This window comes from Gossypium hirsutum, chromosome D03 (genome assembly GCF_007990345.1).
Source record: "Gossypium hirsutum isolate 1008001.06 chromosome D03, Gossypium_hirsutum_v2.1, whole genome shotgun sequence".
NCBI lineage: Eukaryota > Viridiplantae > Streptophyta > Magnoliopsida > Malvales > Malvaceae > Gossypium > Gossypium hirsutum.
In genome coordinates this window covers 53008917-53036621 of record NC_053439.1, presented here as the reverse complement: position 1 = coordinate 53036621, position 27705 = coordinate 53008917, and the positions used below count along the sequence as shown (strand labels likewise).

Below are 27705 nucleotides of genomic sequence, written 5' to 3'. Positions count from 1 at the left end.
CACAAGTCTAACAAAATAACTACTATGCATAATTTACACATAATAAAAAATTACAACTATTATAAAATAACACCTATGCACACAAAACTCAATTTCTACATGTTGAATTAGTATTATTAATGACAATTTTTTTTTCAATACAATATTAAGGGTAAGGGATGGGGATAACACAATTCAAGCTCGTGCCAAATAGGTATTTGACAAGAGCTTTAACCACCGCTCTATTCAAGTCTAGTTTATTTACAACAATTTTAGTTCCTTCCTACAAATCTATCCTACACATAATCAAAAAAAATTCTTTTAAAATGTTGGTTGGGAGGTTCGAACTCCCAAATAATAAAAATTTGCAACACACCTATGCACCCAATTTTTGCACAATGAATTAGTATTATTTACAATAATTTTAGTTCCTACAAATTTAATCTTGCACATAAAAAAAAATCCTTCTACAATGCTGGCTATGAGGTTCAAACTCACGCGCACTTATGTGCAACAATTCTTAAGTCTACCCCCTTAACCACTCAAGCAAACGAGCTAATGTTTATGCAAAGTACACTCTAATCTTTTATTTCTATTTTATTTATTATGATAATTGTAATTCATTAATATTGCACTTATTATTATTTTGTTTATAATTACTTGCATATTTTTTAAAACAAATATTGCATAAAATTGTATGGAAATTATATTCTTTTGTCGAGTAAATGACATTCTAGACTATACATTAATATAGACATTTTCAAAATTAAATGTCATAATAATATTTATATGTGGATATAAATTATAAAGTAAAAAGAATGACAATAAAATGATCAATTGTCAAAATGTAATATTGACATTATAATTCTTCTAGTAGTGGAAAAGTGTAAAGATACAAAAGAAAGAACGATGTTAATGAAAATTATAAATGCATCATGTATGTACTCGTAGTATGTCTAAAATATTAAATTTTGCAAATTCTTATTCATAAAATAGAGATGATTCACAATACATTATAATGAAATTTGAGCTAAAATTATACTATAATAGGGGGACATTTACGAAGATTTATGTTCAAACCTCCATAGTTGCAAAGTTAATTTAATCTTTTTTTGGTGATCTTATAATATTCTGTAATTTTTTGCTATAGGATATAAAAGTGTTAATCTAAAAAGGTACTTGTTAAAATGATTGATAAGTAATATGAATTTATTTTGTGTTACATTTAGTAAGTGCTATATTTTTTAATCAAAATAAGTGCTATATTTATACTTATTCCTTGCACATTTCTTTTATACAAATAAATAAAGATTTTGAGGATCTAAATCCTTTTATCATTTATGTTGAAAAGATGTGCAAAAGTGTATATTGTTTAAAATAAATTAAGCATTCATTGAGGTTATATAATAAAGTTATATTCTGATAATAGGTTCTTAAAGAGCGAATAATACATGTCATTATGAAAATTCTTCAAGAGTTAATATTACATCTCTTTGTGATGTACAATCTCGTTGAACATAATATTGTTTTATTTTTTTAGTCTAGAAGATAAATATTTTACTTTAAAACTATTGATGAAAATGGCTTGAGATACTCGTGTATTTGCATGATAGATTATAAATATTCTTCACAAAAATACGTTACACTTACATGATTGACACATGAGAAAGAGATAAATAGTTCTTTAGTGTTGGCATGATTAGTTAAGTGGTAACTAATGCAACAACTTTTAAAAATTTGCATGAAGATATTTCTACTCCTTCAAGATCCCGTTGTAAAGAACCTTATTGTTCCACGAGTTACAACTCCCACCTACAAAGTTGTTGATGAGTTAGCATCCATTGCACCCCTTGCTAAAATATCTTATTGAGGGGGAGTGTATTCATGCTACTACTAAGTGAGAGTATGTTGATGCTACAACTAAGGGAGAGTTTCTTCTTTGCCATGCCTTTTGCTGTTGATTCTGTTTCTTCATGATGATGCCTATATTGTATTACTTTGTGTTGTTGATAAAAATTCAGCTTATGGAGATGTTTCTTCAGTTGTAATTGCCCAAAGTTCCTTTGGATTTTTGTCCAAAAAAGGGAGAATAAGTTGAGTTTGAGGGGGAGTTGGAACTTGATGTTGATGATGCTCATGTTACATTCCTTGCTTGATTGGTTATATGGCATTCGGTCAAAAACTCTAAAAGGGGAGATTATTGAGGCAATTTATGAAGAGTGACAAGGAGTAGTGCCTATTGGTGTCTGACATTGCTTAAATCATAACTTTGCCTTATATGTTGGCATGTTTGACTAAAATATCTTAGTTATTTCTTACATCATTTTGAAGATTTTATACAAACAATCTTGTGTTTATTATTGGAGAAGAGATTGAATCAAGCAAGGTAATTGTTTTTATGAGATTTGGATAGATCATGATGTATTGAAGTTTTCTTATACCACCTTATTGAGAGATAACAAAAAAACTAAACTTGGTTGTAAGAATACTACTTTGCCAACAAAAAAATAGTTCAAGAAATTGTAAAACACACTAAGAGAACCAACAAAACCACTAAGTCCTTGCACAATATAAGAGAATAACTTTTACTCTGTTCAAATAATGCTGTGAATGATAAAAGAGATATGTCCATTACAAAAAAAAAAAAAAAAAAAATAAAAAGATTTAATTTTTAGGTATAAGGACTATGTCTCAAACTTTGTCAAATTATTGAGGTTGACAACATATTTTAATCTAAAAATAATCAAAATATATTATTTTCTTAAATCTGAAATATTAATAAGTAAAATATGATGAAATATTTTTAATACATTTTGTAAATTACCTTTTAATCCCCAAACTCCATATTAGGCGGAACCTGCAACATTTAAAAATTTGTAACAATGTTGATGCCAACTAAAATAATAGTCGCTTAGTAAGCAAAACATGATAAAAATACATAAAATTTAAGACATGCCAATTGGACAAGGTTAATTGGTTTTGCATTAGGTAACAAGGATTGAGGAAATTTAGGTTTTAAAATTTCTAAGCCATTTTAGTTTAGGTTAATTTCGGGTTTGGGTTATTTCAAGTTCTAGTCATTTCAAGTATAGGCCATTTCGAGTTTAGATTGTTTTGGGTCTAGTTTATTCAAATTTGAGGCTCGAGTTTTTTGTACTTGAGTTATTATGGATTCAAATCATTTTAGGTTTTGGTCAATTCAATTTCAAGAAATTCCAGGTTGCTTGTTCGATTAATATTAGATTTAGATTATTTCAACCACGAATCATTTCAAATTCAAGTCAATTCTTACTTAGGGTCAACTCAAATTCAAGTTGAACAAGTTTAAACTATTAACTTTTTGTAATCCAACCAAATTAAATTGAATCTAAATTTAAACTTATTGAATTAAGTTTTCATATTTTAATCGGAATTGACAAGTCTAAGATCAAATAAAAAATAATCATAGAGTTAATGTAATTCTTAGTCATTTGACTTAGTAACTATATCCACTTTGATTACTGTATTTATGTTGTCCAATTTTAAATTTCATAAAAATCATAATAACATGACATTCTGAAATTGTATTACACTCACGGATTGAAACATTTTAGTTAAAAAAATATATTAATTTTCCTTAAATTTCTTTTAGAATTATGGGGTCAAAAGAGTCAAAATAGACTTGGGTAAGATCCAATTAAAAAGCTGTTTCATCTATAGATCCGGGCATATTCGTATTATCCATTGTGACTCCCCACCCTGACCCCATACTTGCCACGTATCATCATCATCATCATCATAAGCCGTTGGATGATAGCTTGTAAACTACCATGATAAGTTTTGCTAAGCCCTAAACAAATGAAAACCAATGAAATCATCCCACGTGGACTAATTACCTATGATTTAGTACACATTAAGAAGTCTAAAAGGATTAATCTTTTCAACCTCCATAAATTAAAAAGCTGCAGATATTATTTTATTTTATCTTTTGAAGCAAAAGCCACGAGCTTTCAAGCCCTTGAAGGATTGTTCTTCCTCCATTGATCTGCAAAAAAAAGCTTTCTTTTTTGTGTTCATCTTCTGAAGGTTTGCCTTTACCCATCCTTTTTTTTTTTGTGGGTGATTACCAAGGATAGTTTTTTGGCCTAAAAAAACAAAAGGGATAGTTTCTATTTTAATTTGTTTTTTTTTTGGTTATAAATTTCTCTTTAAATTTTTTGTGTAAAGGAAACAACTTTCTGATCGGAAAACAAATTTGATGTTTTGGGTTCGGTGTTTTTTTGACTTTGGCCCCATCATTGCTTTTTGATTCTTTGAAATTCATCAAGAACTAAATAAGAAGTGTTTTTGACTTAATTTTGGTTGGTTGTTTTAGTAGGAATGGCAAAGAGTTACTTCAAGCAAGAGCATGATCTTGGTATGTACTGTAAATCTTTTATTTTGTGGTAGATCAGTGTGAATTATGGTAATATTTTTGAAGTTAATGAATTTTCTTTTTGGCTTTGGCTTTAGAGAAGAGGCGGGCTGAGGCTGCTAGGATTAGGGAGAAATACCCTGATAGAATACCAGTAAGGATTGAGCTTTTACCTTCATATATTGTGTATTGCAATAGATTTTGTATATAGTTATAAGAGTTAAACAAAAGAATAACATTTTTTGTTGTGTTTTAAGGTGATCGTGGAGAAGGCAGAGAGAAGTGATATACCAAACATTGACAAGAAAAAGTAAGCATCACTAATCACCATTATTTTGGTTTCATTGCCTTTATATAGTTCTTTATCTCTTGCATTGTATCTTCACCTGGTTTAGTGTTTGTGATGAATTGCTGATAGGCATCTGTAGTTAGAATGAAATACGATAAAGGGGTCATTATTTGATGGTTTGGAACAGGTTTGATGATGTCAATAATGCTGATGATGTTTAATACTTCTTTGTGGTATCATTGTTTCTGTGTTAATGCTGAAGCTAGTCCCTGTTTCCGTGTACCGATTAGTTGCCTTGGACATATCGTGTCATGCAATTGCTTATTCATTTCGATTTGTTGATTTTTCCATTGGGAATCATTGTTTCATTCTTAAAAACCATATTTGCATATACCAATTAGTTTGCCTTGGATGTGCGGCGTCATGCAATTGCTTATTTATTTCCATTTGTTGATTTTTTCCATAAGGAATTATCGTTGCATTTTTGAAATTAGTTGCCTTGGACATATGCCACCATGGAATTGCTAATTTGTATCCGTTTGTTGATTTTTCCATTGGGAATCATCTTTTCATTCTTGAAACCCCATTTCTGTATACCGATTAGATGCCTTGGGCTTATGCTGTCATGCAATTGCTTATTTATTTCGATTTGTTGATTTTTCCATAAGGAATCATCGTTTCATTCTTGAAACCCCAATTCCATACACTGATTAGTTGCCTTGGACATATATCAAAGCTATTTCTCATTGTTTTACACCAAATAGTTGCCTAGGAAGCTTAGGACATATAGAGACATGCAATTGCTTGTTATTTTCCATCGAGCACTCTGTCCTAAACTGAATGATGACAGGTACCTTGTCCCAGCCGACTTAACTGTTGGTCAATTTGTATATGTCATTCGTAAAAGGATCAAACTGAGTGCAGAAAAAGCAATATTCATGTTTGTTGAAAATGTCCTCCCACCAACTGGTAATCCTATGGAAATTTATAAATCTTTCATTGCTTGTTAGCCGAACCAAAGAAGGGCGAAGTCCGTTTCTTGGTTTTTTTTAAAGGTGCCATTATGTCTGCCATATACGAAGAGAAGAAGGACGAAGATGGATTTCTTTACGTTACTTACTGTGGGGAGAACACGTTCGGGGATCTGAGTTCTGAGTAGTCTTTGGTAGATTCACCGGGACATTCGTTTTATGTTTTTACTCGTATTCCACTGCATTTTATCTACCATCACCATTTCTATAGTCTTTGTGCTGGTAATGTGGTTTTAAAGACCTGATGTACAGTTGCTTGCTGTATATAACTTTTTAAAAGATTTCTGCACTATGTTTAAAAATTTCCCTTTGGTCTTATTATCACTTAAGCTTGGTAGATTATAATTAAACCCACAACCAAAAGAATGATTAACTTTACTTGATGGGGTATGAATGTAACAATGGATTTGGCATTGTGCTTAACCAGCCCAACAAAGTTTTGTTACCAGTTTAGCCCATAATTTGGGCCCAAATAAAGGACTTAGGTTTTTATTGTTATTTTTGGTGAATTACAATAATAGCGCAAACTCTGAACAATAAACATGACTAATGAGATTCAAACTTAGGTCACATTTGGGGCGGTGAACACCCTTGACTATTAAGTACTAAATTTTGAGAATATGAGAGAAGACATAGTATGTTTTATTTGGTTTTTAAAAATATTTTTTTATTTTATTACAAAATCTTGCTTGAATTCATTTCTTTGTCAAAGCCCGATTTTTAGTTTTATATTTTTGCTCAAATGTTCTCATTTCTCGGACGAGTCTTCGAGCTTGGGTGGGTGACCTAACTCTTGATTAGGTCTAGTTCAGACTAGGGTAATAGATTTGATATTTAAAAACTATTTAAAAAGGAATGTTTTTTAATAGGTTAGTTAATTTAAAGTTAAAAATCTTTATTTTCAATTTTTTATTGTTTTATAAAATATTTTTAGTAAAAATATTAATTGTTATTTTTAAGGTAAAAACAACTTACTATTATTATTTTCTAATTTTCACATTTTCATATTCCAAAAATTACTTTTAAAATTTTCAGTCAAAGAAATCTTTTTTAATAGTTTCTTAAAATCAAACGAAGTATCTTTCTGTTTCACTTTTTTTACTAGTATCAAAAGTCTTAATATAACATTTAGTCATTGAATTTTTTTTGGCCCACGTTAGCTTTGAAATTTGATAGTTTTTCTCAATTTTAATATTTGTGGTGATGTGACACTTTAATATTGTGTCACATCACCATTTATTTTTTAAAAAATATTATAAATTTTTAAGCACTGAAGTGTGACAATTTTAGAATTTCACATTATCACATATAACTAAAACTAAAAAAAGTTATCAAAATCCAAAATTAACATGGATAAAAGAAAATGTAGAAATGAAATAAATAAAAATTGGTAAGTTGAGGAGTAAATGTAGGAGTCTTCATGCTCATAAGATGTAATGTTTCTTTTGGCATAAAGAATGAGCACGTGATCCCATGCAAATGTTCGAGGTTGATTCACGCAGTGTATGGTTATATGATTTGAGTATAAATACCGTATGCATGGTTATATATAAGTATATTTATGTTGTACCTATATAGTTATATAATTATATGTGTCTTCCATGCCATAAGGTATTATAGGACTTTTATTATTATTATTATTATTATAATAAAGTCTTCCTTAGGTAAGTGAGTGCTCCCTAACGTTTTAGAGAAAGCTTTCTTGTAAGATAGGCAACGTATTGATACCCCAAACATTGTAGCCAAAATTTAGATAATAGGGGATCAAAGTTTCTTTACTTAATTTTTGTATCAATACCTTCTTTTTTAAGGTACTGATATCTTATGTAAGGGTATCGATACCAAAAGTCAAACTTAATAATTGATGATAAGATCGTTGGGTTTAGATTTTTGGTTCTTAATAATTAATTATTAGTTTCCTATCAGTGGAATAGTTTTGATTAACAGTACAGAACATCTTAAAAGAATTAAAACTACTTTTGGTGTCTCCAGACATTGAGTGTAGCATTGCTTGATCAAGACTATTGCTGGTTATGGTTAAGGGTGTCGCATGATAAACAAGGATCATCTCCAATGTGAGTAAGAAAAGCACAATTCTTTTCAATATTAACTTTTTTCCAACTTGTAAATCCTTTAAATATATCCTAACCGGGTTACTCATTAAGTTGAATGTTAAAAAGGTAATATGATAAACAATATAGAGCGTCCGTAGTTAGAGAATACTCAAGCCATGCAAGAAGAAAATTGAGCAAACCAAGAATACAGGAAACACTTTAGATGCTTTTCTAGTGAATATGGATAACTAGGGAGATGATTTTGATATAAATTTACTCTCAAGTGAGCTTCTCGAGTTCCATTCCGTTGATTAATTGGATACTCTTACATTAATCGATAAACGAAGACAATAAACTTAGGAGGAGATTGACTAAACATCTAAGTTTTTGGCTTTTTTCAGTTCATAGCATGTGGGGTCATTCATCATATTTATATATTCATAACATGGGCATCTTCTTTTTATATAGATGAAGTTGAAGCTAAACTCAAATTTATAAATGTGATGAATGACTCACATGCTATGAATTGAAAAAAAAAGGAAGAAGCTGAAGCCCCAAAGGCATGTGTATCCCTTGATAGTTTCTTGGAGAGTTGAGACAATCAACTAAGTTTAAGCTTATATGAGCAGCTAATATTTAAAGAAATAAATTTAAATTAACATGTTTATGACTTATATTTATTATAAATAATTAAGTTGTTAATTAAAACCATAAAATTCATTTTAGTTTATTTAGTATATACTAAAAGAAATTCAAAAATTGTTGGGAGCCAACTTAATTTATTATATACATTTAGAAAAACTGATATTCAATGTTTTTAAAATTGAATTGATGGTCGAATCAATCAGATTGTCAATTCATCGGTTCGACCAGTTTAATTAAAAAATATTAAAAAATTTAGCGATTTAATCAGCTTGTATCGGTTTTCAATCTAATTAGTTCAGTATCATTCTCCAGATCAATAGCTCGATCGATTCCTGATTCAATAAGTTTGATCTGGTTCAAACATCATTGTCGATATTAAAATATATTGTTATTAAAAAATGTGTTTTACAATGATAAAACACATTGCACATCGAAAAATAGAACATAGATTAAGAGATAAAATAAACGATCGCAACATTGAAAAATATTGAAGTTTAATTTAGTAAAACATTTGAACTCAGCCATAAAGAGCCCCTGGTTTTTCATGTACTTGGGAAACCAGCACAGCAAAGAGTACCAGTCGGGCAAACTTGGTCTTTGCTGTGATCTTCAACCACCAAATACAATTGTGTCGTAGAAATTGGAGGCAGATGAAAAGTTCTCCTTTGCTGAAAATTTGGGAAAATAAAAGCTATCTTGGTTTCCACAAGCTTGATTAAATAAAAGAAAGGATTTTGAATTTTCTTACCATGCAATTGCTGTTTATGTTCCTTGTTTAGAACTCAAACCAGTGGGCTCCAACATTGTGATTCAAGGACTGGAATTTCTTCTAATGTTGCAAAAGTCCTATACTTTGGTCAAATTGTTTCTTTTGGTCCTCCTACGATTAGTTAGTTGTTAATATTATTAGATATTTTAGCTGTTAATTTGTTTGCATTATCAAAGTAGAATGATTAAATTAGATTAAATTATATTTTATTTTTCATAAAAAAATTAATATTTAAATATGTATTTCTTTTACTACCATTTCAGATATTGATAACAAAATTTTAATGTATGCCTTATATATTATATATTATTGATTTAATATAAATGAAATAATATACAAGATGTAATATAATATATTACATAATTAAAGAACAAAAGTCAGGCAGATCAGACATAAATTTTAAATGTTGAAACTCAAGTTTAATCTATATTTTAAATGAACTTAATTTTTTTTTGTCAAAACTCATTTTGTGAGTTTGATGTTTTTATCCAAATCCTACCAAATATCAATCAAGATTTTGAGTTTAGAGTGAGCAACTATACCTTTAAACAAAATTAAATTAAATCTTTAATTTAAACATAAAGAGGTACCAAAACAAAAGTTTTATCTTTAGTTTTTGTTTTAATATTTTTAATTTTTTTAATAGATCAATTAAAACGAGACTAATTCTTCATATTTTATAAATTCAGTAAGAAAATAAACTCTGAAAAGCTGATTGATATAGATTAAAGTAAAAAAAAAAAACCCTTTACCGCTTAATTTTTAATATTATAGAAAATTGGAACGTGTAATAAAGCATGCCACTAAAAATGGAAACTTGGGATCTACCAAAAGGAAAAAATTATGGAAACTTGGAGAAGTTGTCTTCCAGAAACGATATTGTTGACCGTCGAAATTAACTGAAAAAAACCCCAATGACACGACATTCTTCTTCTTCTAAGTTCAAACCCTCGTGTTTTTTACCAGCTATAAATCCCCCCTCAAATGAATCATTCAAAACAATTCAAATTTAACTTCCAATTCTCATTTCACAATGCAAATGAATGGTTCATCTTCTTCTTTTGGTCCAGGTGGTCTAGACTTGGCTCAATCCTTTTTCAAGCCTATCCAAAACGGTGCCCCACCGTCTACCACTAAGCGCCACACCAAAATCTCCGTCGTTGGAGTTGGAAACGTCGGTATGGCAATAGCCCAAACCATCCTCACCCAGAACTTAGCCGATGAACTTGCCCTTGTCGATGCTAAGCCCGATATGCTCCGTGGGGAAATGCTTGACCTGCAGCACGCCGCTGCGTTCCTCCCACGTACTAAGATCAGTGCTTCAGCTGATTACTCCGTGACTGTTGGGTCGGACCTGTGTATTGTTACGGCTGGAGCACGTCAAAAACCTGGTGAGTCCAGGTTGAATCTGTTGCAGAGGAATGTTGCTTTGTTGTCGGATATTATACCTCCGTTGGCGAAGCACTCGCCGGATTCGATTTTGTTGATTGTTTCGAATCCGGTGGATCTGTTAACTTATGTATCGTGGAAACTTTCGGGATTTCCGTCGAACCGAGTCATTGGTTCGGGTACGAACTTGGATTCGTCGAGGTTTCGGTTCTTGATCGCCGATCATTTAAATGTCAATGCTCAGGATGTGCAGGTCAGTTTGGTATTAATTTTCTTATAATTTATGCATCAGTATTTGTTGAAAATGGCGGAAGCTTTGGGAGATAAGTTTTGAAGCGTTGTTTGTTAGATAGTGGTTCGAAACAATTAATAACGAAACGAATTGTCTTTGTGATCGAACTCGACATTAAGGGCACATATTTTAATTTTATATATAAATCCAACGAATAAGCCCACCTATTTAATGGGCTAAACACCAAACTCACTTATCAAAGTTATAAATAAATAATTAATTAAAGTTTTTATACCATATATTTTTCAGTAATATGAGATTACTATCATTACAAACTACTAACTATGCGAAATGCTTGTGAAAATATTTGCAGGCCTACATAGTTGGAGAGCATGGAGACACCTCTGTGGCACTATGGTCGACCATTAGCATCGGTGGAGTACCGGTTTTAAGCTTCCTAGAGAAACAACAAATCGCCTACGAGAAACAAACCCTTGAGAACATTCACAAAGAAGTTATCGACAGTGCATACGAAGTGATCAATCTCAAAGGCTATACATCTTGGGCAATTGGCTATTCGGTGGTTAATCTAGCTAGAAGCTTGCTTAGAGACCAAAGAAAAATCCACCCAGTTTCAGTCTTTGCAAAAGGGTTTTACGGCATCGACGGCGGCGATGTTTTTTTGAGCTTGCCGGCACATCTCGGTCGAGGTGGTGTCTTGGGTGTCACTAATATCCATTTGACGGATGAAGAAGTGGAAAAGCTTAGGAAATCGGCTGAGACTATACTTGAAGTTCAAAACCAGTTGGGATTTTAAGGAACGATGGAGACTATGGAGACTTTAATGAATAAAAGTACAGTAGAAGCCTTTATATTAGGAGTCGGATTGTATTTTGCTGTTTCTACTTTAAAAATAGGTAAATTAATCCTTATATGTTAGATCAAATAATAACATTTTGTTAAAAATTTCATCTATTTTTATTGTTAAAAACTAGTCCTTATACGTGATCAGTATACGGTATACTCGACATGTCATATGTCATTATCTGATTATTCTATCAGCCAAGTCAGTTTTTAATAGTGCAGATGGATAAAATTTTTAATAGATTGGACTAATTTACTTTTTGATTTAACATACACAAACTAATTTGTTTTTTTAATAGAAAAAATAAAATACAATTTAACTTTTAGTACATAAACTTTCATAGTAGTTTTACCAAATTTAATGTTGTATTGGTACCTTTATAGTTTATATAAGGACCTTTTAAACTTAAATTTTCGATGATTGGGTTTATGGTTTAGTTAATGTTGGTGTTTAATGAAATATTTCCATTCAACATTGTTGTATACTTTTGAGGGTTGTAAGTTTGAGTGAAATTAGATACAAAAGATGACTATTTTGACTAGAATGTTTATTTTCTCAATTTGAAATGTAAAAGGTGTGCTTTATAAATTAAAAATTCTAGTAGGAGGAGAATAAAAAGTGGGAAAAGAAAAGGTGTAATGATAAATTTAATCTTTAATCTTTAATCTTTATATTTTTATCAATTTGGCCTTTATTTTTTTTTGAAATAAATTTAGTAATTAATCTTTAAAAATGAGTTAAATCACTATTTTTAAATAAAAATACTGGTTAAAACATTAATTTTAAATAATTTTAGTGTGACAACTTGTGTTATGTATGGTAATCTATATATACTTCATGCTAACATGATATTATTTATCTTATATACTAGGAAATAATGGTGCAACAACTCTTTCCACTATAACAAAATGGTTTCAAGAGTTGTAAATATATATAGTTATTAGTTAAAAAAACACCAAATGCAGCCCATAAATTGCCCATTCATTATCTGCCAAAGCAGAGGTTAGGGATGGGAATGAAACAGGGTGAAGGTAGATGTTGTTAAATTCACCACTGTTTCATAGTTAGTACACTTTGCTCCACTATCCGTCCTGCTCCCCTGTGGATGTATAATCTTAAAATCCACTATCATCTCCATGGATGTTGGATGCATCTATCCTCGCTTTACTTTGATCTGTTTCAATTTAATTTTTGCTATTTATTTTTAATATTTTCAAAATCAAGTAAAGATTTAAACAAAATTTTTTAGAAAATAATATTTAAATATAAAATATATGAAATTTTTTATAATATATTATTACATTTTGACTTTTTAATAGTTATATATATAAGAATAAAATGATAATTTTATATAATGGAGTAAGGTGAAGTGGAGTGAAACAAGCAATTACCATAACGACTTTATGCCTATTGTTTAAAAGAAAAAATCCACCCGTCCTACCTCACATTCACGTTTGAAAAAAAATTCAATTAAAAATCTATAGGATCTGGCAGATATTAACAGTCATTTATGCGACTGTCCGCTATTCTCAGTTAAATACATGTACCTTGACAACATTGTTGGGTTCTTAAAATTCGAAGTGTTGGGCTCTTATCATATCATGTTCCACATCCCATAAAATCTAGAATGCAGATCAATGATCCGATCTCTTTTGTCGAAACTATTTTTATTATTTTGAAAAAATGGTGATCAACTTTGAAAATAAAGATGGGAGTTGCCACCGATCTTTTATTAAGGTGTGACCGGTTCACCGTTAAAAAATGAATTTGGTCTGCGAAAATTCGAGAAAATAGATTCGGGAGTCGGTTACGCACGAGGAAGGGTTAGCACCCTCGCACGCCCAAAATTGGTACCGAATTAATTGTTTAATGCCTTAGTACCGAAAATTTAAAAATATTTTAAAATACGATCCTTTGAAATTAAAATTTGAATAAAACGAATTGGGTGATAATATTCACTTATTTCAAAAAAATAAATTGTCATACTCAGTGAGTTAGAGTGCAACATTTTAAATCCTCAAAATTAAACTTATCTTTTAACTTTTGAAACTTGTGCATTTTGAGAAAGATATCTGGTTATTTGGGTCAAACGAAAAATTAAACCCAGTAAGTTAGGGTTTAATCTCTTGAAATTCCTAAACACCAAATATTGCCTTTATTCTCATTTGTTAGAAAAATCCTCATCTCGAGAAAACGACTTTAATATTTAAATCGAATATAAACTTTTTGACGAATAAAACGAAATGGGACGACAATGTATATCGCGAAAGAAAAATTTGTAAGCTAAATATAAGCTAATGAGCAACAAAGAATCAATATGATACAAATATTTTATTTTAAAATGTATATGTATATGTGTTTACAAAATATATAAATACAAGCACAAAATACAAGTAAATTTGAAAATATGTGTTTGCATATATTTAACACACATATACAAGTATACATATGTAAAAAACATGTATAGCAAGGAACTTATAATAATCTCCAAAAATATGCATGTATGTTTCATAAAAAATGTATATGTACAAAAATAAGGAAAATGCATATGTATTGTAAAATATAAGTGTACATACATATATACATATATATATACTTATTTATGAAAAGTATGAAAGCATAAAAAATATATACAAATATAAGAATTATGTATGTATTAAAATATGTATATATATATGTACATATATGAATGCAAAAACTATAGGAATAAAATAATATAAAAAATAGATATAAAAGTATATGGATATGTATATATTTACAAAATAAAAGAAATGTATAAGTATATATATATAATATAAAGTATATAAAAATTAAAAAAGATAAAATCATAAAAAATAAAAAAACGTATGTAAAATGCATGCATTTATAAAAGTTTAAGAATATATATATATTATATAAAGAAATATGTATATATATACTATATAAAAAAATGCGTGGATAAGTATAGGAATAATAATAAATGATAAAAAATAATATAGTAATAAATTTAAAAAAAAATTAAAAAAAACGAATTGCAAAAAAAAAAACAAAATAACCAAAAAAATGGAATTAAAATAGAACAGAGACCAATTTGCAACGCACTCATAATATGAGGGGGCCCAAATGGAAATAATCCGCTTTCCCCCAAGCGGTGCGCAGCGACAGACTAAAATAAAATAAAAAGCAAATTAAAGGGTGAAATTTAAAAAAAAGAGAAGAACCGATTTGAACCCAGAACAAAAGAGAGAGGACCAGGAGTGCAATTATCCCTCCCCCTACCAAAACGAGCGGATCTAGCCGTTGTTGGATCGGGTCATTGGGTAAGCTCAATATGGCACCGTTTTGGGAGCCATTAGAACGGGCTTCAAACGGTGCCGTTCCCTTGCATGCATAAAACCTAAGAACCTAGGCATTAAGCCATTTAACAAATCTGCAAACCCTAAATGCCTTTCCTATGCGCCGTTTCGGGCCTCCATCCCCCATCCGACTTCTACTGCAACGGAGCGATGGAGGACTGGCCACCAGGTAAGTTGGTTTCTCAACATCTTTCTATTACTCTTTCATACGGTGAATAATAAAAACAAGAACAAAAGAGAGAAGCAAAAGAAAATAAAGAAGCGGAGAAAAAATGAATCACCTTCCAAAACTCAAAAAAACTTTGTTCTTTGATTCTTTTCTATCTATATTTCCTGATTATTTTTCTTTATATACAATATCCCTGTTTTCTTGTATGCCCCCCTTTTACAGATTTCCAATCGGCCTCCCTTATAGCCGAACTGAGAAAAAGAAAAAGAAAAACAAAAATCCCTCTATTTTTTACATTTTCTTATTTTCTGCTAGTTTTTCTCTGATTTGCTGTCGATTTTTGCTCTTCTTTGTTGCGTTCTCTGCCTTTTTCGTTTGTTTGTCCTTCTTGCAGGTATACGGAGGTCGTACGGTGACGTGACGTGGCGCGGCTCGGCGCAGCGCATGGAGAAGCACGTGAGAGGGCAGAGCCTGATTGCAGCGCGATAGCTTGCTGCAAGCCGCTAGGGTTTCTGATCCTCTTTGGGTGTTGGGTTGTATAATTGTTGGGCTGGGTGTAGTGGGCTAGGCTAGTGTTTGGGCCACTTGGATTTAGGCCTGCTATTGTAACAAAAGAACTGAACATTTTATTTATTTTATTTTATATTTTGGTTTTAATACTAGGGCTCAGGTTTTAATTCTTATTGGGCCATTTGGGCCATTGTAATTTTGGGTTTGTTTTACTGGTATGGTCCCGGGCAAAAATGGGCTCTTACATCTTTCATTGGGATTCTAATAGGGTCCAAAACATTGGAAAATTTGAGAAATAATCGAAAAAAGGAACTAGAAATAACATATATTTAACAAGTAACGGTAAAAGTATTATGGAGGTCTAGGAATTTGATTGTATTTTGTCCATTCTACTAAAAAATGAGTAAATTAGTCTCTATATGTTATATCAAAAAGTAAAGTGGCCATTCTGTTAAAAATTTCATTTATTTCTACTCTTAAAAATTGGTCCATATGCATCAAAATGAGGTGCACGTGGCATGACTGTTTATTCTGTTAATTACACTTGTTTTTAATAGTAAAAATGAATGAAATTTTTAACAAAAAGACAAGTTTACTCTTGATCTAGGGTGTAAAAATTAATTTACTCATTTTTTAAATAAAAAATAAAAAGTAATTTGATTCTTTAACACGAGTGACTCCATAATATTTGTACTAAGAATAAAAAAACTCACTAATTAACCCTTTTTCACTCTTCCAATGTGCCCACGTGAACCATGCACGTTCAATTTCTTTCTTTTTGAAACCCAAATATTTCCTTTCTCTCATCTATAAAAGTCTCTTGGTACATTCAACATATTTCGCACCACTCAACCCTTTCTTAATTCTCCAATGTGTTACAATTTTCTTGAGAGTGAGAAATGGCTTCAAAGGCTTTAGCAACAATTGCTCTGATCTTTCTCTCCATCAACCTGTTGTTTTTATCAATGGTCAATGCTCACAACCAACCCAAATGCCGACATTATGCCTTACTATTGAATGTAAATGTTGCCCTTGGTTAGTCACATAGGCCATGTTGCAACCTCATTAAGGGTTTGGTTGGTCTTGAACTCGATGCTTGCCTTTGCACCTTCGTTAAAGCCAATGTCTTGAGACACATCAAAGTGGAGGCTCCTCTTCAATTGACACATCAATATAATAATAGTAACATTAAGAGTTATAAGGAAAATTCCGATACAGAATATTATCATCTATCATCACTCATCAATTAGCCTAACAAATGATATAAAGGCAAAATTTAAATTTCTTAGGTTTATATTATTAGATCATGATTTGAAATTAAAAAAAAAAGAAAAAGGACTCCATAGAAACAACAGTAAGTTCTCACATTGATGCATCCATGTCCAATCCGAAGCTTGGTTCTTGAGATATGAGAAACTAAACATAGGGCATGCTCTTTAAGAGTTTTCCTGAAAGGGTTATGCATGAGTCTCCTGATGCCCATTTCATGTTCTACTTGAGTCCTTTCCTAGCAAGCTTTCAAGGTTGCTGCTTTCCTTATTTGGATAAACTGTTTCATCAATCTCGCCCTTCCTTTCATGACGACCTCTATCTCTTTAATAATAATTGAATTACTTTTTCTTTCTCCATTGTTCCTAAATAGTACTATGTTGATCATCGACGCATTTTCTTCAATCAACTTAAGTGGGAAGCTCTAAACACCGGGTTTTGTTTCAAAAATGTATTTCTCCAGCATTTTCTTGGAATCTAATTTCAATTTCACATTGTATTCAATGTTTCTTACACCCTATTTCTTTTCCTTCAAATTTCTAGAAATCATCATAACTCAAATCTTTACCTTTCCACAATCTTCCATGTTCAGTTTCACAAATGTCATGGTGCGCAAGTCATCCACACTGAAAGAGCTTTCCCCTATTTTTGTTGGATAATTTTTTATCCGTTCATCAATGCTATCAGCAGCCACTACCCTGATCCACTCTCCCTAGAATAGCTTCTCTGATGGATGGCGGATCATCGAACAACTTTTTAGGTTATAGCCTAAAATGCCGCATGCATGGCAGAAAAGAGGCGCACACTAACACATTGGCCAATAACAAAGGGTTAGCTTTATTGGGAAGTGATTAATATTAATTGTAGGCTTAAAAAGATAGAGAGAAATTTTTATATGAGAGGAAAATTCGGCTTAGAGAGAGAAAAAAATTGAAATTGAAATTGGAAAAAGAGCCAAAATTTTAAATTTTTTGGTCAAACCTTAAAAGGACAAAGTTGAGATTTCAAATGCCTAAAACTTAATTTTAAACATTTTGAGCAATTTTTATTTGGACCCAAATCATTTTTTATAAAGAAAAAAACACAAAAAGCTCTAAAAAAACAAACATAAAGCACCATAATTATAACAGTGGCAAAACTAAGGGCCTAACCCCATAAAATAGAAACCTTTCATTTAGGTTTTTTTATAATTTATAAAATTTTAAATTAATAATAGTAAAATTGCACTTTAACCCCCTAAAAATGATAAAAATTTAATTTAATTTTTCAAAAATTATAAATATATGACAAAACTATATTTTTATTATCATAAAAATATATAATTTAATTCCGACCCCAAAAAATTTTCTTACCTCACCTCTGTTTATAACATTAAATTTAATCTCTATTATCTCAATATTTTACCCAAAAACAATTTTATGATAGCACTAAGGTCTTGTGAAGATCTAAATGATTAGCATGTGGTCTCATAATACATTCAATAATGAGCCACATATGAGATGACATCTTATTTGTTCCAAATACTTTTTTGAAGCGTGGTCGACGATGAAATCTTTGGTTATCCTAAATGTCTCAATAAAGTTATAATCTAACTTCCTAAAGTCAGCAATTTTATTTGATAATCACATTGTTTGACTTATAAGAGTTCGTGCCATCCATCCATCCATTTATTAGGCTTTATATATTTATAGCTTATCATTCAAAACCACTTACCTGTGTTTTCTATGGGCAGATGCGTGGGGCAACCCTATTTCTTATTATTTTGCTCAATAAAATTTGGTTTAATAGCCAACCATTTCTCACATCTGGATCTGTTCACTCTCTCTCTTCTATTATTTCCATATTTTTGTAAGAAATCGATGAACATTATTGGTTTATTGTATTCCAATTTTGAAGGTTTTTAAACAACTATAATTGGGCCATTAATGAATTCTTTATAGTTGTACATACGTGGCATGTAATTGGAATCCCCCAATAATGCAAACATTATGCATTAATTTAATATGATTGTTATCCATTAATTGCAACATTTTCTTTTTCTTTTATACTTAAATGAATATATTTGCAAACCTCAAATGAATAGTTTGTGAATATTAATTAATGGTAAAAGTATTATGAAGTCTCTTGTACCAAGAGTCGGATTGCATTTTGGTTCCTCTACTAAAAAAATGGGCAAATTAATTATTGTATATTAGATCAAAGAGCAAATTAAACCTTTTGTGAAAAAAATCATCCATTTCTACAGCCAAAAGTTAGTATTTATACGTCAGCATGAGGTACACGTGACATGCCATATGAAGGGATAAAATTTTTAATAGAAATGACCAGTTTACTCTTTGATATAACGTACAGGGACTAATTTGTCCATTTTTTAGTAGAGAGGCCAATATGCAATTTGACTCCTAGTATAGGGGACTTCATGGTACTTTTACCTAAATTAATATGTTGATGTTCATTAATATATTTATAACTAATAAACAAAGGAATAACATTTGATGCGTTATCGGTGCATAATGAATAATAACATGATATATCATCATTAAATTAAACAAAAAAGATATGGATGACTTATAAATAAATACTAATAATTTTTATTTAAACATAATTAAATATTAACCATAACTATTACATAAACAAATACTAATAAATCTTAGCTTTAGGATCTTGGGTTTAAGGGTTTAGGGTTTAGGGTCTAGGGTCTCGAGTTTAGGTTTTAGGATTTTAGAGTTTTAGCATTTATTTATAATTAATTATTATTTAGTTATGTTTAAATAAAGTTATTAGTATTTTTTTAAGCCCTACATTATTTTTTATTTTATTTAATTATAATATATTATGTTATTATTCATCAATAGTGCATGAGATTTATTGACTGGCAATATATCAGATATCCTCCCATAAACAAATAAATAATATCTTATTGTTTTAGATATAAAATAGTCGAAGATAAATATTAGTATTTATATTAATTTATAAATATAATTAGCACATAATTATAATAATATTATTTATTATATAATTTAAACAATAAATCAGCTTTAAATTATTTATGTTGGTTTTATTAGGTTGCCAAAATAATAGTAAAACCGACCAATTGGTCTATTCATGACTTCTAGTTTTGGTCGTTTCCTTTCATTTTCTTTGGTCAAGACCTAAGGCTAAATGAACGATTTACTGATAGATTTTTAGAGACGGGGAACCGTCACCAAATGTCAATGTAAGGCATGGGAATCAAACGTGTCACGTGTCGGGTAGTTGATCTATCTTTAGCCACGATTGAGAATACGACCGTCCCAAAAAACCAAAAACCATCCTATATATATTAAAGTATAATACAACATTAACACATAGACAAAAAAGAAAAAAGAAAAAGCTGAGTTAGATCAGAAAATGAGTCTTTTGTTTTTTCGTGTAAATATATATATATTGATATCTATGTTAATTAGTTTTCAATATACAACAAAACAAAATTACATTAATTTATTAACAAGGATGAATTATTTATCCATCCCATTATTAATAAATTCTTTGAATACCAAAAAAAAAGGTAATTCCAACAAGTTCTAAATATATTTAAAAATTAAAGAAAATTCTTTAAAAATTAGATATTCATAAAATTCTAAAACTTCCTAATATTTATATATATATATATATATATAATATTAAATTCTAAAATATAAAAATGCAGAATCCATTAAAAACTATAAAAAAATTAAAATTCTAATAATTCCTTATAATAATGAAATTAAAAAATTTTAAAAATAAAATTTTCATAAAATTCTAAACAAACATCAAAATTCCAAATCAAATCATAAAATAAAATAAACTAGATGAATACATGAGATTAATGTCATATTTTCTTTAATAAAAATTAGGATTATTTATTAATGAAAACGGTAACGTATCATATAAAGACATCAGCTGCAAATAAAATATCAAAGAAAGTCCTAAATAAGAAAAATATAACACTTACTACCTCCTACCCACAATAAACGTAAAACCGAAAGAAAACCCAACCACTTTTGTTGAGTCCCATCCCCTTAAATCAATGAAACTTTTGAAATGCCCAATTTTAGAGTTAGAGAAATCTTGCCGTCGCATCCGTTGAAGATGAAATAAAAGTCCATGTCTCTAACAATGGTCCGCCCGAACTGAGCAACCCATCCAACCAAACACCACCCAAATACCTTGATGGTGTAGGAAACGATGTGAAACCGAACATGTTTTCGTCGATATTCATTTTGATTTTATAATTTGATTTGGATTGAACCATATTAATATGTTGATAGGCCCCAAATACTGCATGGGAATCAAATGGTGCACGTGTTTGAAATGTGGTAGGTGATCTTTCTTTAGCTACGATTGCAAATACGACCGTCCCTAAAGCTTTGAGTTAAATGAGAAAATGAGTATTCTTTTTTTCTTCATTTGTTTAAGTTTATGTGATCGATATTAATGTTTTTGACCGGATTAGTTGATTGAATCGGATAAAAATGAAGAAGATAATAATAGGCTAAACTAGTCTGAAAAATTGGAAGAAGATTGAATTGACATAAAACTGATTGAATTGATAAAAAAATTAGTTGAATTGGATAAAAAAAACTGGTTGAATTAAATTTAAATTAATTTAAATATTTAATATCATTCTTATAATCTAAAAAATAAGTGTTTCTATTATTATTTATTTTTATTTATTAACTTTTTTCTTATGTTATGATTCTTTTCGTAATTATTTTTGAATTTTGTAATTATTGAACCGACAATTGAATCGAAAATCGATAACTTGATCAACCTCTAATCTGATCCTTAAAACATGATAGGTCTTCCATTTTTAATATACAACAAAATAAAATGATATCATTTTATTAATTTATAATATATATATATATATAAAAGCACGGGTTTGAAGGAACTCTTGAATTGACGAGAGTAACCTTTATTGTTAATTATATTACTAAATTGGCATTAGGATAATAATTTATTAGTCTTATAATGTGATAATAATAAAATCATTATTAATTAAATATTAATCAATATGATGGTATATTAATGTGGAATTAATTAATTTGATCATATCTTTTAAAAGTTCTCCTTAAAAAAATATCACATTATATTATTAATTAATAAAACTATAAATCTATAAAACCATTGAATATATTTGGATAATAAAAAATAATAAAAACTATTTTTTTAATTAAATAAATATAAATATGATTTTATTTAAAATATGAAAATAATTAATAAATCTAAAATAAATTTTTTACAATTAATAAAAATTAAATGTGTGAGACTAATATTGTATATATAAAAAGATAATATTTGGAAATCTAATCTATAATGGATAAATTTATTTTTTCTTAAAAAAATGTATAAATATTAATAAAAAATTTTTTATTCTCAATGTAATAGTTATTATCACTTAATTAGATCTTGGATCCATAATAAATTACGCATATTATTTTAAATTAATTCTCACTTAATTAGTGTTACAGTTATGTACCACTTAAAATTAATATTTAACACTATAAATATGTGCATTACCAAAACATTTTCATTATTGTTTGAGATTTTTAGTTATCATTATTTGATAGTTTTACTATTATTTGATTTTAATAAAATTTACATAACTGTGAATGCAGTTTACTATTACGTTATGAAATGTTATGTTAAAGGTAATGAAGTATTAAAAAAATAATTTTTTATAGGTGAAATTTTGACTCATATTCGAGTGAGAAGTTATCTTATTAAAATAATTAATATTTTACTATAGATTGTTTCTCTCTCTTTTTTTCACTACTTTTAAAATGTTAATTTATTCTCTCAATTATTTTTTAAAATTAATAGATTTTTATTACAAATTAGACAAATTCTTATTTAATTAGTAAATATATATTTTAAAATTATAAAAATATATTATTTAATTAATTTGAAAAACAAACACATCAACTTATTTAATTCTTTTTTTTGTCAAAGATTAAAACTAATAAATAATATTAGTTTCCATTACTGATCTAAAATCCAAATAAAAAAAATTAAAATTTGTAGATAATATGACTTTGACACGAATAATGAAGGGAGACAAAACTATTAGAAAATCCCCTCAGCCGACCTTAATTAGTTTCCTAACCTTGGTTACCAAATTTCAACTTCCCCAATGTTAGAGGAAGTATATATAATTATCAATCATTGATGTACACATGGTCCTACAATTTTTAAAAAATGGAATAATAGCCAATCAATTAGGGTTTCGCTGTCATTTCATCCGAAATGGGCTTCATCTCATCTAACACACAATTAATCAATTAAGCATTATTACCAAATGAAATCAAGAAGATACGAAGGGAAAATGACATGTTTTATAGGAAGGATAATAACTCATGCAACTTGGAGTGCTTATGATGCCATCTTTCATACTCAGAAATTACATTGTTCTCCTAAACCCTTTTTAATCTTTTCTATTTAAAGAGGAATGTCATACATTCAACATTTATGCTTCATTGGGGAGAATAACGAAAGGGGAAGAGCAAGGAGACACATTTATGGAATCGACTTCTTTGTTGATTTTATGACCTATGGAAAATATTTCTTTCGAGGTTTGTGGATATTTATCTCATTAATCTCGTCTTTAAAATTCAAACTTGAATTATAATTTTAAGAATGTAATATATTTTACTATTACACTTAATTTTTCTTTTTTGGTATTTTTTAAGAGTGAGAATCACTCCAACTTTTAGAAGTTTTCATGGGAATATGCATGAAAGAGAATAAGATTTTATTAGTTGATTTGTTTATTAGATGGTAGGGCTGGTTTTAAACAGTTAATTTGAATTTTAAAATTTTTTAATTTCAATCTTTGAGTAAAATTTGGATTTGAGTTGTTTTAAATTTAAGTTATTTTGGATTCGGATTATTTGAGATTATTAGTGAAGTTTGTCGAGTATGGTCATTTCGAGTTTCGATAATTTCAAGTTTTGTCATTTATGGTTGACATTAATTTTTTTTATCGAATTAGTGTTATCTAAATGCTAGATGAGAGTTTTAACCATAATTCTCAATAAGTCTTGACATAATTGACAATTTTTTTTTATGTATGACACGATTGGCACTTGAACTTAGGTTATTTCAAGTTATTTGCTCGAGTCACTTTAAGTTAAAATTAATTTTTAATTCAGATAATTTTCAGGATAAGTTGATTCGAGTAATTGATTTTACAATCAAATATTATATATTGAATCATATTTGGATTCGTATTAATCACATAAATTTTTATTTTTGGTCATTACTCACGTTAAATTTTAAAATTCAAGTTAGATTTTACATGTCTATTTATTAGTTTATCAATATGTGTATTTATTAGTTTATGTATTATAAAAGGTTGTTTATATTATTATTTAAGCGTGTAACTGTATTAGTATTATAAGTCAACTCGATATAAACTAAGTCAAGAAAATGAGCATAATCAAAATAAACAAACTATACGTTGAGCGAAAAAGCTCAGTGGTACTTTCATGATTCATGTCATAAAATGAGTATAATCACAATAAAAATTCAATCAATGTATGCTATGATTCAACCATGTCAATTTACATATTCATTACTCAAATGTCAATCTCATACACTAGCTTATTTGATAATCAATTGAAACATTCTTTACCATACTTTCTATTAACAAAGATACAATCAATTCCATTTCAATTTCACACACACACATCTAAAATATGTACTCAATTCTCATTTTCAACCAATGTCATCTAATCTTTCATTTCACGATTCAATTATTTCTCTCAAGTCTATTGACTCGTTCATATTTGATTTGGGCCCCAGGGCTCGTTTATAACCGGATCACATGATCTTTCACATGCTTTCTTTAGTCACATTTCACATTTATACACATATGGTACTGTTTCATATTATCATCTCAATTCACTATCATTTATCAAGTTCATATTTTATAATCCCTATTAACCTAACTCTCTTGGGATAGATACGTGGATCATCCGACCAACACACCAATCTGACACCTAGTGCCTCATCAGAACGTCTGAAGTATACATTGTCCCAAACACTCATTGGTATAACCAAAGTAAAAGTGTGCTCAACACTCATCAGAACATTCGAAGTAAAATGCGCCCAATGTTTATCGACGTATACCCAAAGTATAACTTGAACACAATCTAATCCTATGACATGGCAACTATATCTGACTCTGCTCGAACATTTAATAGAGTACCAATGATCCAATTACATAATATAACTAAGTCACATATCGTATCTCATTTCATTTCATCATCAATTCACATAATATGCCATAATCAATTTCATATCATATTCAATTATGTTATGCACAACTCAACTCAGTTCTTAACACATTATCATTCAACACCAATCAATTTGTACAACAAGCATAAGCTTACCTCGATAGTTAATCATGCAATCAAAATGTATATGCATATAAATATAGTGATCTTAAATCATAAAAGTATAAATCGATATTGCCCGCTACTTGGCAACGACTCTCAACTTTCCCTTCTCCGATACGACTTGATGTTGTCTTTAGCTACGTTTGATAATTCAATACTAAAAACATTATTAGTTTACACTCAATTCACATCCAAATACATAGCCACTCATATTTTATATTTTATTCAATTTAGTCCCTATACTCGAAATATGTATATTTTTTTGATATCTAGTATCAGATCAAAATTCAGTTTCACATTTTTATTAGGGACCGTATATTTTTCATCTATAGCATAATCTCATTATAGTTTCTGATTTATTCAATTTAGTCTCTAATGTTACAAAGTTATCAAACAAGCTTAATTTAATTTTCAATTTAGTCCTTATCATGATCTAAGCTTATTAACTAACAAATTCAAGCCTACTTCATCAATTTCTCTCTAATGGCATCTTGCTAAAAACTTAACAATTGAACAAATTAATACACGAGTTAACTAAATCAAACTCCCATGATCATAAATCTATAAAAAATTCATGAATTTAGCTTTGTTACCTATGTAATTTGCTTGGCCGAATGCAAGCTTTAAAATAGAGTTTTCTCCTTTCTTTTTCTTTCTTTTTGGACAGCAAGGAAGAAGATGAAGTGAATTTTCTCTTTCTTTTCCTTAATTAACTTTGTTTAATTAGTTAATTAAGCATTATAATACTTAATTTGTTATTAATTAAACTAAGTGGAATTAACAATCATCATCCACTAATTCATGTTGAAAAATGGTTAAATAATCATTTACAATTTAATCATTGAGATTTAATTAACTAATTTTCTTCGTTAAATTATTTAACCGCATTTTAATATATTTTCATATTAACTTCATTAATTTTTATATTTCATCATTACGGGTTCAATTTACAGAAATGAGATTTCAAAACCGCATTTTCCGGCCCCTATAAAAATCAAGTCATTACACCTTGCCTTCAAGTGGGACTTTGGAAAAGGAAATGTATCCCTAAACCAACATCTGAGATATGCCAGCGGCATGATGAAAATATTAAGCATCTTTTTGGATGTGACTGGGTAAGTGTGATTTGGTTTGAAGCTGTATATGGTCTACAAATTTCTGGGGAAAACATTAGCACCTTTGATTGTTAGCTGCTTTCTACTGCTGGAAACAAAGAAAGATTAGAGATTCAGAGAGATGATTAATTGGTTAGAATTTGCTATGCAACTTGGTATATATGGAAAATGAGGTGTGAAAGAGTTATGCAGGGGAAATAGGTTGTAATTTGGAAGACTATAAGAAAGATACAAATTGCGCCTAAGGCGATGATGGATTGTAGAGAAGGAAATGAGGGTCAGACCAGACTGTCAATGGCTAGCTCAATTGAGGTCACATAGGAGAAACTTGAGGAACATTGGCTGAAACTTAACTGTGATAGGGCTTTTGATATATATTAAGATAGGGAAAGCTGGACTTGGGGTTATTGTTCGAGATAGTATAGGGACATTGGTTGATAGCACATCTTTGAGTACTGTCTCTGATTCTCCAAAAATGACAGAAGCATTGACATTAAAATTGGGTGTTGAATTTGCTAAGAAAAGGAACTTTGAAAAGATCATCATGGAAACTAATTCTCAAATTGTGCATAATGAGCTTGTGAAGAAGAAAGGGAAGCATAGATGGAAACTAAGGCCTATCATTATCATGTTAGATAGGTTGATCAAATAGATTCCACATGTGGGAATCCAACTGATCAGAAGATATGCTAACCAGGCAGCTGACTTGGTTGCTTCCTACTACAAGAAGGAGATGAGCATAGCAGACTAGGTTGTTCGAACTCCATCTTCTCTGGTTCATATCTTGGGCAATGATGGACTGCCTGCCCCTCCAATATAGATTCCTTCTTTCCTAGATAGTTTATGAGGCAATTGTGAAGTGCCCCTGACTCTTATCTAGGATATAGTTAACCTTTCAAGATAGGATTTTGTTGAGAGTTTTGTTTTATGAGTATGGTTATATTTTGACTTTGAATCTTTGATGATATGAAATGAGGTATTTGTTGGAAAGAAAAAAAATCCTATAACTTTTCTTTAATTATATTGAGAAAAAATATATTTAATGCAATTTTAAATTTATATTATTTATAATGTGTTTGATTGAAATGTTACGAGTTAATTTAACACGGATTCAAATCATAAAAGTATTAAAAAATATATAAGTTTTAAAATCAACAATCTTTATTATAAAAATATTTATATCTTTTCATAATTTCTTTTTAAATTGAATAGCTTAACTTCATCCTTAAAAAAATAAAATG

General features: G+C 29.4%; 2 protein-coding genes and 1 long non-coding RNA gene across 7 annotated transcripts; all 3 read left to right on the top strand.

Annotated features, from left to right (window-relative positions):
* Positions 1-3894: 3894 nt before the first annotated feature.
* Positions 3895-5984, top strand: LOC121215610 (autophagy-related protein 8f). 5 transcript variants are annotated; one of them, XM_041090549.1, is made up of 6 exons: positions 3895-4044; positions 4337-4375; positions 4471-4526; positions 4630-4682; positions 5512-5630; positions 5717-5984. In XM_041090549.1, the coding sequence occupies exons 2-6, from the start codon at positions 4339-4341 to the stop codon at positions 5818-5820; spliced, it is 369 nt and encodes a 122-aa protein (XP_040946483.1). In that variant the 5' UTR covers positions 3895-4044; positions 4337-4338; the 3' UTR covers positions 5821-5984. The 5 variants fall into 5 exon arrangements, with proteins under 5 accessions (XP_040946483.1, XP_040946482.1, XP_040946486.1 ...); XM_041090548.1 differs by having other exon boundaries at positions 3896-4044; positions 4334-4375; XM_041090551.1 differs by having other exon boundaries at positions 3915-4044; positions 4476-4526.
* A 4197-nt stretch (positions 5985-10181) lies between these two features.
* On the top strand, positions 10182-11688 carry LOC121215609 (L-lactate dehydrogenase B). The gene is made up of 2 exons (XM_041090547.1): positions 10182-10802; positions 11155-11688. Exons 1-2 carry the CDS (start codon positions 10194-10196, stop codon positions 11596-11598), a joined length of 1053 nt encoding a protein of 350 aa, XP_040946481.1. The 5' UTR covers positions 10182-10193; the 3' UTR covers positions 11599-11688.
* A 3189-nt stretch (positions 11689-14877) lies between these two features.
* Positions 14878-15809, top strand: LOC121215608 (uncharacterized). Its single transcript, XR_005911546.1, has 2 exons — positions 14878-15150; positions 15545-15809. It is a non-coding gene; the product is annotated as an uncharacterized lncRNA (long non-coding RNA).
* Positions 15810-27705: the final 11896 nt, after the last annotated feature.

Excerpts from the sequence above, each read along its gene's own strand:
- LOC121215610 (XM_041090549.1), top strand. The coding sequence starts at position 4,339 with ATGGCAAAGAGTTACTTCAAGCAAGAGCATGATCTTG. Across the intron at positions 4,527-4,629 it reads AATACCCTGATAGAATACCA|GTGATCGTGGAGAAGGCAGA; the intron begins GTAAGGATTGAG and ends TTGTGTTTTAAG. Across the intron at positions 4,683-5,511 it reads CCAAACATTGACAAGAAAAA|GTACCTTGTCCCAGCCGACT; the intron begins GTAAGCATCACT and ends GAATGATGACAG.
- LOC121215609 (XM_041090547.1), top strand. The coding sequence starts at position 10,194 with ATGCAAATGAATGGTTCATCTTCTTCTTTTGGTCCAGGTGGTCTAGAC. Across the intron at positions 10,803-11,154 it reads TCAATGCTCAGGATGTGCAG|GCCTACATAGTTGGAGAGCA; the intron begins GTCAGTTTGGTA and ends AAATATTTGCAG.